This window comes from Zonotrichia albicollis, chromosome 22, assembly GCF_047830755.1.
Source record: "Zonotrichia albicollis isolate bZonAlb1 chromosome 22, bZonAlb1.hap1, whole genome shotgun sequence".
NCBI lineage: Eukaryota > Metazoa > Chordata > Aves > Passeriformes > Passerellidae > Zonotrichia > Zonotrichia albicollis.
Genome location: NC_133840.1, coordinates 2,377,501 through 2,388,546, shown reverse-complemented (window position 1 = coordinate 2,388,546; position 11,046 = coordinate 2,377,501). Strand labels below are relative to the sequence as shown.

At 48.5% G+C, this 11,046-nt stretch overlaps 1 protein-coding gene across 1 annotated transcript in view; it reads right to left on the bottom strand.

The window, feature by feature from the left end:
* Window positions 1–4,982: 4,982 nt before the first annotated feature.
* The window catches only part of TBX4 (T-box transcription factor 4), a 34,777-nt gene continuing 28,713 nt past the window's right edge, over window positions 4,983–11,046 (bottom strand). Inside the window, exons 10-12 of the mRNA XM_074557306.1 lie at window positions 9,015–9,103; window positions 8,449–8,690; window positions 4,983–7,210 (exon numbers count right to left, since the gene is read on the bottom strand). Coding sequence (XP_074413407.1) covers window positions 6,585–7,210; window positions 8,449–8,690; window positions 9,015–9,103 — 957 coding nt within the window. The 3' untranslated portion in view covers window positions 4,983–6,584. The remainder of the gene's footprint in view (window positions 7,211–8,448; window positions 8,691–9,014; window positions 9,104–11,046) is intronic.

The window sequence follows — 11,046 nt, the reverse complement described above, 5'->3', positions numbered from 1 at the left end:
GGCCGATTCCTGAGCCAGGGCTGCAGGCTGGGCTTGCTGAGGGGACATTCAAGGGCTGCTCCTGATAAAAGTTTTCCTTTTGACTTCAACAGAAATAGGGCTGAGCCTTGGGATTTTGGCATGAAAACCCAAACTGGGGCTTTGCATGTGTGAGCTGAGCAGGCAGTGCCTGACGTCAGGAATTGTTCTCTGGACGTGTTGTTCTGGAATGTTCAGGGATTCCTCCCAGCCAGGAGATAAATTTGTCAATTTTGTCTTTCAGGGCTGTTAAATCCTTGCTGCCCAAGCAGACAGTGCTGATATTCCACCTCGTTTTTCTTATTAAAAAGTCAAATTTCCACCAGTTTGTAAATACAGCCCCACTGAAAGGGTTCCTCAAAACTGCAGCAATGTATGGTTCAAAGCCAAATGTTTGTGTTTGCTGAGAGCTAAGGAAAAAATCCCAGATGAAAAATGTTGGCATCTGCCAAATAATGCTTCAAACCCTTTCCCATCAGTATGGAACAAGAGCCTTGTGACCTGTTGTGGCTGTCCCTCCTCTTTTCATTCCAGTGGGTTTCCTTTTCTTTTATTAAATGAGTTTCTAATTAACAAAACCTGCAATTATCCTGATTTTAATTGAATTGGTGTTATTAGCTCTTTGCACTAATCAATCTCCTTTTTATTTCCTTCTCTCAGGAGCCAGTTCCAAAGGTGGGCTGAGGCTCAGGAGGGCAAATTTCCATCCCTGCTGCTGTAAAACCCTGGCACAGCTGAGCTGGCATTGCCAGAGAGCTCAGACAGGGAGAGGAGCTGGGGCTGGGGGCCACAAACACCCAGAAGGTGACAAAAACCCAGGAAAGTGACACAAAACACCCAGCAAGGGGACACAAAAAACCCAGCAAGGGGACAAAACCCAGCAAAGTGACACCAAAAACCCAGCAAGGGGACACAAAACCCAGCAAGGGGACACAAAACCCCAGCAAGGGGACACAAACCCAGCAAGGGGACACAAAACCCCAGCAAGGGGACACAAAAAACACCCAGCAAGGGGACACAAAAAACACCCAGCAAGGGGACACAAAAAACACCCAGCAAGGGGACAAAAACCCAGCAAGGTGACAAAAATCCAGCAAGGGGACAAAACCCAGCAAGGGGACAAAAAACACCCAGCAAGGGGACACAAAACACCCAGAAGGTGACAAAAACCCAGCAAGGGGACAAAAAACCCAGCAAGGGGACAAAACCCAGCAAGGGGACAAAACCCAGCAAGGGGAAAAAAACACCCAGCAAGAGGACACAAAACACCCAGCAAGGGGACAAAAACCCAGCAGAGTGACACAAAAAACCCAGCAAGGTGACAAAAACACCCAGCAAGGGGACACAAAAAACCCAGCAAGGGGACAAAAACACCCAGCAAGGGGACAAAAACACCCAGCAAGGGGACAAAAACCCAGCAAAGTGACACAAAAACACCCAGCAAGGGGACAAAAAACACCCAGCAAGGGGACAAAAAACACCCAGCAAGGGGACAAAAACCCAGCAAAGTGACACCAAAACCCAGCAAAGTGACACAAAACACCCAGCAAGGGGACAAAAACACCCAGCAATGGGACAAAAACACCCAGCAAGGGGACACAAAACCCAGCAAGGGGACAAAAACCCAGCAAAGTGACACAAAAAACCCAGCAAGGGGACACAAAACACCCAGCAAGGGGACACAAAAAACCCAGCAAGGGGACACAAAAAACCCAGCAAGGGGACAAAAACACCCAGCAAGTGGACAAAACCCAGCAAGGGGACAAAAACCCAGCAAGGGGACAAAAACCCAGCAAGGTGACAAAAACCCAGCAAAGTGACACAAAAACACCCAGCAAGGTGACAAAAACCCAGCAAGGACACAAAAAACCCAGCAAGGGGACACAAAAAACCCAGCAAGGACACAAAAAACCCAGCAAGGGGACACAAAACCCAGCAAGGGGACACAAAAAACCCAGCAAGGACACAAAAAACCCAGCAAGGGGACACAAAACCCAGCAAGGTGACACAAAAACACCCAGCAAAGTGGCACAATCACCCACCAAGGTGGCACAAACCTTCCCCTGGCATTTCCCAGCGAGGCTGAGCAGCCCATTCCAGATTTTAATTTAATTCTGGTTTAAGGCTGGTGTTGGGAACCCTGTGATAAAACCACCCCCAGTGTTTTCCAGGCATTTCTCTCATGGCAGGGTTTGCACATCGAATAAAATTCATGTTGGACAAGGCTTTGTGCTTTGCTTGTACCACTCCCAAGGTTTCCTTTTCTTTAATTTTTAATCTTGATCCTGTTCTTTGCAGAGAGCAAACCAGTTCAAAATGTGATGTTTTCTACCAGCAAGTCACAGGCTCATGATTTCCAGCCTGCTATCACAGGAATAAAACCCCTCCAGTCACACTGAATTTGGGCTGCCTCTTGTCACAGCCAAGTGCTTGGCACCTCCTTGGAGCAGGTCCTTAAACTAAAATATTGTAGATTTTTTTGCTGTTTAAGCACTACTGCAGAAACAGGAGTGGCCAAGGAGAGAGGAGTTGGGGTTTTTTTAGTTCCCTCTGGCTGGAATTTTTCACTATAACCATCCTCAGGGGAGTTCTCATCTTCAAAAGAAACATTCTTTCTATACAAGCTGCAAAAAGAATTATTTAATGACATCATAAATTAATACAGAGAGGCACAAATTTTCCAAAATGTAGAGAGAGAGAAAAATAAATTCATGTTTGCCAAAAACACCCCAGCTCTTCCAGACTTAGGCCCCTCTTGAGCCTGTGAGCTGCCAGTGATGCCAAGTGGAATGGTGGGGCTTTTGGCAGGACTGAAGTTGAGCTTGTTGAAATTCTGGCAAATATTCCCATTACTCACATTCTCAGCAAGCTGATACAAATATTTGTTCTATTTCGAGGGAAGTCCAAGCTCAGTCTGGCACTGAGCCTGCCTGGGCCAAGATGAAATTTGGACATCTACCTTCAAGAAAAACAGAATTAAAAAATTCCCTGGGCCTTTTAGCACAGATTAGAGCACATCAATGGAAAACGGTCCTCGTGTGTATTCAGGTTTTTCTCACTTGCTAATTTTTGCTTTAATCTGATCTGAAATGGGCCTGGTTTCCCTGAGCTTGGATTGCCATTCCCGACTGCAGCTCTGGGGCTGGAAAAGCCTCCACACACATGAACCTCCACATTCTTGAGAATTAAAAGCTGTTTAAAGTGCAGTAAATCAAACTGGGACACGGTAAGCACACTTGATCTCTTTTAAAGCTGTGCAGGTTGTTGGGATTTTTTGTTAGTGATGTGCCCAGTTTAGTGTTTCTGATTTGAAAAACAAACAGAGCAAATCCTGCAGGACACTCAGGGTTGCTGAGCTCTCTGCAGCCCCAGGAAGGATCCGGCCCAGCCAGGATCTCCATCAGGACCAGCCCCTGCCAAGCCTCTCCAGCTGGGAAAAGCAGGAGAAATCCAATGGAAAAATGGAACCTGGCTGCCTCACCTGGGACTGGACACACAGCCAGGTTAGAAATCTTGCAATGAAAACATAAAGTGAACTAAGAAACAACAACCTGTTTCCATCCCATAAATTAATACCACCAGCTTCTTTTTCTTTTTCTTTTTTTTTTCCTTTTTTCTTTTTTTTTTGGGGGGGGGCTCATCTTGAGTGGGATTTGTAATGTAAATAATCTGTAATGTAAATAATGATATCTCAATGTTTTTGTCAAAGTCACCCAGGAGGGGGATCCCACTAATGTCACTTTTTAGCCATTTGGAAATGGGAAATCAGCTCCAAGTGGATTCCTCTGAGTGGAAAAAGATTGTCACTGCAGAATGATTCATCCCATTTAATCTCAATGTCTGATCTCTCTCCAGTGACTATAAAAGGAACCCAGATGACCAGATTAGCATACATCCAAATTTTGCACATTTTTCTGCTAACTCAGCCTTTCCCAATCGGGTCTTGTACTCATAAATGCCCTGTGCTGTTTTTACAAGGAACAGCTCCTTTTTTGGCACAGGGATCCCCAGGGCACTCCCGGGCTCCGGTGGGACAGAGCCTGGGCCCTGCCCTTTGCAAAGGCTGCCAGGTAAAACCTGCAGCAATTCCATGGTTTCTCTACACTCCCTGCATTGACTGAAAGGTTCTGGGCTGATTCTTACAGGAATTACTTTTTAAATTGCCTTAAATCAATCAATGTTGCATGGATGAGCAGAAGGTACATGAGAAATGGTTAAAACAGCAGCAGTGATTATTCATTAAAAAGGACATTGGAATTGTGTTGGTTACCTTTGTAAAACAGGCAGAAGATCCAGGCAGACTTTCCTGTGCAGCCTGGGCTGCTGACCCCACTCATTTCTGGGTCCATTTGTCAGCTCAGTGTTGATGCAGGGTCACGGTGAGAAATGAACTGAGCCTGCAGGCAGTGACACCCCCAGACCCCTCCTCCTCCTCCTCCTCCTCCTCCTCCTCCTCCTCCCTTTCATTCTTCAGCCCCGTCCCTGGCACTGCAGCTCTGGGCACCAGAGGCTGCTTTAACTCAGAGCTCAGATCCACTCAGGTGTGCCCTAAACAAAGAAACACCTGGAAAATCCCAAATAAACCCAAGGGCACCAAAAAGCCCATGGTGGAGCTTTGGGATGGTGAGAAAGGGCCAGGTGGGAAGGGGAGGGTGGTGTAGCCCGGCAGCAGGAGACAGAAGAGAGACAAGACATCTTAATTCACCATGGAACATTTTTATACTAATTATTGAAATGCACCCAGAGACAGCTTGTAGTAGTAAAACGACTTTATGTTCTGATATGTAAAATAAAATGTCCATGCTATGTAACAAACATTTAAAAATTCCATACCACCTGTATCTAATGTGGTTTCTAATAAAGATTTATCTGTAGTATATATGGTTTTTTTGTCTAACCAATTCTTAGTTTTTACATCAAAGGTGTGTAATAAAAAAAATTTAAATAGATGTCTTTCCAAAAAAAAAAAAAACCCCTTTGCAACATTCATTTTTATTAAGTATTTCATTCATTAAAAGCAAAGCTGAATTGGACACGTGGCCTGCATTTGTGATATATATAATTTTATATATATATATATATATAAAATATATATGTATATAAATAGCTATTGAGCATGCAAAAATTGTAGTGATTTCCAAAATCTGGTTACAAAATCCCCACCAGCCACAGAGGAATTCTGCTGAGTGGCTGCAGGGACTGTCCTGGTTGGAATGTGCCCTCGGGGCTGGCACAGCCCCATCCCTGGGGCTCCTCCTGGGGTGGATTCACCAAAGCACAGAAGCACCTCCCCACTCCCAAACGCGCATTTCAGCTCTCTGCCTTTGCCTCTTTGGGAAGCAATGACACAAAACCCCTCTGTGCGATGACCAAAGGTGGAACATGGAGCTGTTCGGTGTCACCGCAGTGTCACCCATGCACAGCCCGGGGCTCAGGGCCTTTGTGGCTGAGGACAAAGGGAATTTGGTGTCACAGCTCCTGCCAGCGCCACCGGGGCTGAGATGATCAAACCCCGCCTGCGATGGAACCGCAGGGACACAGAGGGCACTGCCAGGAGTGGCCCTGGGCCTTCCATGAATGCTCTGCTCACAGATTTCACCTGCTCTGCAAAGATCTGTACACTGTAAAGCCTGGCGGGGCACGGGAGCTCCTCCCTCCTCACCCCACCATTGGGAAAATATTCCTCTAGGCCTCCTTCAGGCTGAAGACAATCTGAGTTAGCTGCAAAAGAAAAGAACATAGCACAAAAGGCACGTTTCAGCTGAATACGAAAGAAATCAAGGACCAGCAACTACAGAAATTGGTTCTGGAAAGTATTAGCGACTTTTAAGCTTAAACTTCATAAATATATTGCAATAAGCAAATGTGATTCAATCAAGGGATGGGAGTCTGAAGACACTGGGTCTGTTCCTAACGCTGCAATTAATTAATTAATTTGCTGTTTGGCCTCGGACTTAACTCTTCACTTCTTCGCTTCCCCCAGCCACGCCCGATGCCGCTGTGGGGGCAAAGGAGACATTTGTGCATCGGGGCCTGCTCGGGCCCGGCCCGCCGCTCCCGCGCTGCCAGGGAACAAATCCCTCGGGAATTTGGATCCCTTTGGAATCTCCAGGGATCCAAAGGGCTAAAGAGGCGCTGCCGCGGCAGTCCTTGAGCTGCGCGACCGATCGAGCGGGGATTTCCTCGGAGCTTTGGGAGCTGCGGCTTCGTGAGCCAAGGACCGTAAAAGTGAAGCTCGTATTTTTCCCAAATAGCCAAAATTTGCTCACGGATGTTTGACATTACAAGCAAAAGAACATGACTAGCTACGTCACTCGTTAGTCATGAGGATGGTTCCTACTGCATGAAGACACGAGAATGAATTTATTTGGGAGTCACTGAGAGCCTGATGAATCCAGCCCACTGAGACAGGAGACGGAACTCTGTGTGTGCCTGAAGATACGAGCTCTTCACGCACACAGATCCCTCTGGAAATGCACATGTGTCTCAGCGAAGTGCAAGTTACCCACAGGTATCGACGCTGCCTGCACTGTCCCGGAGCACAAGGGCGGCTGCGGCCTCGGGGGTCACCCGTCGGTCCAGTTCTCCACAGCGCCCATCCCTGAATGGTACTGCAGCGACGACTCCCGGGCCAGCGAGAAGCCCTGCGAGTACAGGAACTCGTTGGCCGCGTTCAGGTGCGGGGACGGCGCTTTCCGCTCGCACACGGCCGGGTGTCCCCGCTCCCTGGGGAAGGCGGCGGCGGGGCCGCGCTCCCGGCCCGGGGCCGGGCCCAGCTGGTTGTAGACGCTGAAGGGGCCGTTCCCCGGCGGCTGCGAGGCCTGGCCCGCCATGGCCGGCGGCAGCCGCGGCATCATGGGCGCGGCGGGGAAATGCGGCGGGAAGGGCTGGTAGGGCACAGTGTCCATGGTCTGCACGCTGTAGCCGCTGTAAGGTGCGACTGAAGTCCACATGTTGCAGCTCAGCGGCGGCGGCGGCGGCGGCAAATCGTCGACGGCCGAGACGGCGGCGATGTCGGCGCCGGAGCCAGAGTACATGCAGGCCTCCCTGGGGGCCACCTCGCCGCAGTAGGACGGGCTCAGCATCTGCTGCTCGTAGGGCGGCGGCGAGCGGAAATAGTGATCGTCCCCCACCGAGGACGAGGCGTCCAGGTAGGAGCGTTTGCAGGGCAGGTCCAGGTGCCGAGCGCTTTCTGCAAGAGAAATTCATTCACGCTGAGCAGCGGTGTGGCCGGGGAGTGCCCTCGGAGGCCGCGGTCATTGCACTAAAGCGGTGCCCTCTCTCAGCTTAATCCAGTTCAACCATCTTACTTTGGGAAAACAATGTACAACATCAAAACGACATTGTGCTGCAAATGTCAGGCTAATCCTCCCCGGCCTCAAAGCGCTGCGGTGACATTTGTCAGCTTAAGTGAGGGACTCTTCTCACATCAGGGATTACTCCACGTTCATCCAGATAAGGAGGGCCCTGACACCCGCACGGTTCCTCCTGACAAACTCAAGAAGTCTCTTAAAGTCTCTTATCACAGCCTGCCTTCCTGTCACTGCAGAATTGGCTCTACATTGCCCAGATATTCACGTCAAAAGCTGCAGGAATATTTCCAGATAAAGGAGCCCTTTCCCAGTGAGCAGCCCTCGCTCAGCTCTGCACAGCCCCTCTCCTCCTGGGAGGACCACAGCCCTGCTCCCCAGCAGCTTTCTGTTATTTATTAGGAATATTCTCTGCATGAATTAGTGAATTCATCTGCACATTAAACATCTGCTAAAATTACACATTTGCCTTGCAGCCCTCATTACTGGTGCTGTTAGATTCTTCATTTAGCCATGATCAGAGGATTCTCCCAGCTTAAATAAATTAGCAAGCAGTGAGACATGCAAATAGAAGGATTTTTTTCTTCTGTGCAAAATTTTTCCATTTAACTTAAAACATGCCATGATCTCATCTGATGCTGGACTAAAAGGAAGAGAATGCAGTCACAGCTCAGTTAAATTTGAGAATTAGTGGATGAGAGGAAAGGGCTGCTCATACCAAGCTCCCACAGTCCCACTGCTCTGCAGACACTGAGGGGATTGCTCATGGCTTTGCCTTGGAAAGTGTAGAATTTTGGTAATGCTAATGGCTTCCTGCAAACAATTCTCCATTCAGCTGATCCTAACAATGGATAATTTCCACTGAAGCTCTGTGCCATTTGAATTACACATTCTAATTAATTGTTTCAGCTCTGTCTCAGAGTCTGAATTTACCTTCTATGGGACAAACCCACTAAAAACTGCTCCAAACAGCAGCTCTTGCCCCTGACCTCCAAAACACTCCAATCACAGCAGTATTGTTGAAGATCAAGGCCCAAGAGACCAATCCAAACCAAACTCACGGTCTCAGGTTCATTTTCTGTGATATTTTTTTAGCTGTGAACTCGAGTTTTTTAGTTACCTCTTCTTTTTAGACAATGGTAGAAGAGCCCTGAATCTCTCTGTGCTGTGAAGGTGTTGAGTGGCAGATCTTGAGTATCTGAAGCTGCAAACTGCATGTGAGCACCATTCTCATACTGATAATGCTGCAGGCTCTGGTGATTCCCATGGAGTGGGTTCACATCTGGCTTTGCTGACAGCTGGCCGTGGCTGGACACCAACCTCTGCCTCATGATGCTTTTGGAAATTACTGGATATTCTTTGCTGGAAGAGGTGAGAAAAATGAAGGCTGGTTAGGCAGAGATCAGCATCATCAGAATTTCATCAGCAGAGTGAGGAAATCTTGTTTTGGCTCCCCCAGAGCATCTCCAGGCAGTGACTTCACCCCCTTTGCTTCAGACGATGAACTCATCGCGTGCGCTGGGTGTGGGCAGGGCTGACAGCACAGAGTGTGTCAGGAGGGGCTTCTGAGGGACATCAGTGCCACTGAGGCACCAGCACACACTCTGGCACGGCCTGCTGCTTGCCCAGGAGCTGCAGGTGTGAGGAGGAAGAGGAGGAAGAGGAAGGAGGGAGGGAGGGAGGTACCTCTGGAGCCGAGCCACGCGCAGGTCGCTGTCGTCGCTGCCCCGGAAGCCCTTGGCAAAGGGGTTGTTCTCAATTTTCAGCTGGGTTATCTTGGAAAGAACAAAACCAAGAATAAAGTGTTTGAAAGCAAATCAGAGCAAAAGTGCAGCAGCAGGGCTGAGCTGGTGGGTCTGTGAAATGCAGGGCCTGGGTCTTATTCTAGGCCCTGTGTTCTTCTTCTGGACTCCTGATAGGGAGAATTTATTTGTCTGATTTAAAAGGTTTCCAATGTTTCCATGTTAGAGAGCCCTGCTTGTCATGGTGTGGCTCTCCCTAATTCCCGTAACAATTTTACACACCATTTAGGTACATACTTTCCACCATTCAGGCATTTGAACTCTGTGAAAATCACAACTCAAACACTGCTTTGTCCCTCTCCCTTCTCTGCATCCCATCTGAGTGCTGAGGAGAGCAGCCAGCTCTGCTTTGGGATGGTTTTGCAGAGCGTTGCTGTTATTACAAATGCACTTTTAGCAATGTTGAAAAATATCCCTTACCAAAAAACTCCTGAGAGCGCAGCTGGCCGCTATCAGTGCTGGAGGGGAAGGTGGTGACATGTGAATTTAAGCAGCCTCCAGGGCTCAAACCCTTCCAGGGAAGCTCAAGCAGCTGATGAACCACAAGAAGAGTAGGACCCTTCCAAAGCCACAGCCTGACAGCAGGTTTGTACATCTTAATTTCATTTTGTTATTTAGTGATCGTGGTTTTCCTCTGACGTGAGCAGGATCCTTGTCACCTTCCCCTGGCCTGATCCAGCCCAGGAGGGGATTTGGGGTGAGCACACACCTTCCTCACTGACCTGTGCCCAGGGGTAACCTCCGTCCTCAACTTCCTCATTTTTTCCTTTAGGAATACAATTATTTACAGCCACACTTCTTGCTAGCAGGAGAGTTCTGAGCTAAATATAGCTCAGCAGTTTGTTTCTTCTAAAAGAAACCCAGACCAGGTTTTTAATTGTTGATGCTTAAGAGCATAAATAAAACCATTCAGGTATTGCTCTGAGGCTGAGATTTTCTCCAGACCCCACTGAGGTCCTGGTGTCCCCTTCTGCAGGTCCCTGTGTCCCTGCTCAGGGCAGTGTCCATCCCCCCAGCCTGCAGACCCCTGAGGATCCTCAAGGATCTTCACTGAGGAATTTGGGCCCATCTGGGACATTTTCCCTAAATCTGGGGCTGGACAGCAGTGACAGTGCAAGTGTGGAGTTTATGGAGCACTCTGGGAGCTCTAGGGGTGAAAGGCACCATTGACAGCAGACATTTTAATTATGTATTAAATATAAGCTCTTTTGAGTCCTTTTGGTTAACCATGTTTGGGCAATTGGTCATTTTACATCAACAGCTACAACTTTTCTGCCTTCAGTGTCCTAATGGGCACTTTCCCCCAGCCTGCCTGACCATACCACATCCATGCTTCTGCTCTCTTTACTGCCTCACTAATTGCAGCATTTCTGCAAGGACTCTGTGCTTGCAGCATCAAAGGGCACACAGGCATCCTGCTTGGGAGGAAAAGTTCTGGTCAGGTTATTGGGCAGGAAGAATTTCACACTTGTTCCTGTTCCTGCAGCATTTTCCTATGAATGTGTAGGAAAGGAACTGGAGCAGTTACACATGGCAGATTTCACACTCAGGGTGACAGGAGGGCTCTGGCAGTGCTGCCTCACTCTGCACCTTTAGTTATGAATCTTGCTGCCCTTTAAAAATTCCAATTAAATTATTAATTATTCCTCATACAGCAGCTGGACTTTACCATTAGGAAAATGCCCTGGAGCTGGAGTTTGTGCAGAGGCAGAGCAGTAGCAGGGTAGAATTTGAAGCCTTTCCATGCCCTGCTGAGGTGACACAGGGAGGTGACACAGGGAGGTGACAATTTACTGTCCCACCGCTGTCAGTCCTGCTGGGATCCAGCCCTGCACAGGTGACACCACCCTCACAGCACACAGGTGCCCCTGACACCCACCAGAGCACAGAACTGCCCCTTTGTACCCCAAATTCCC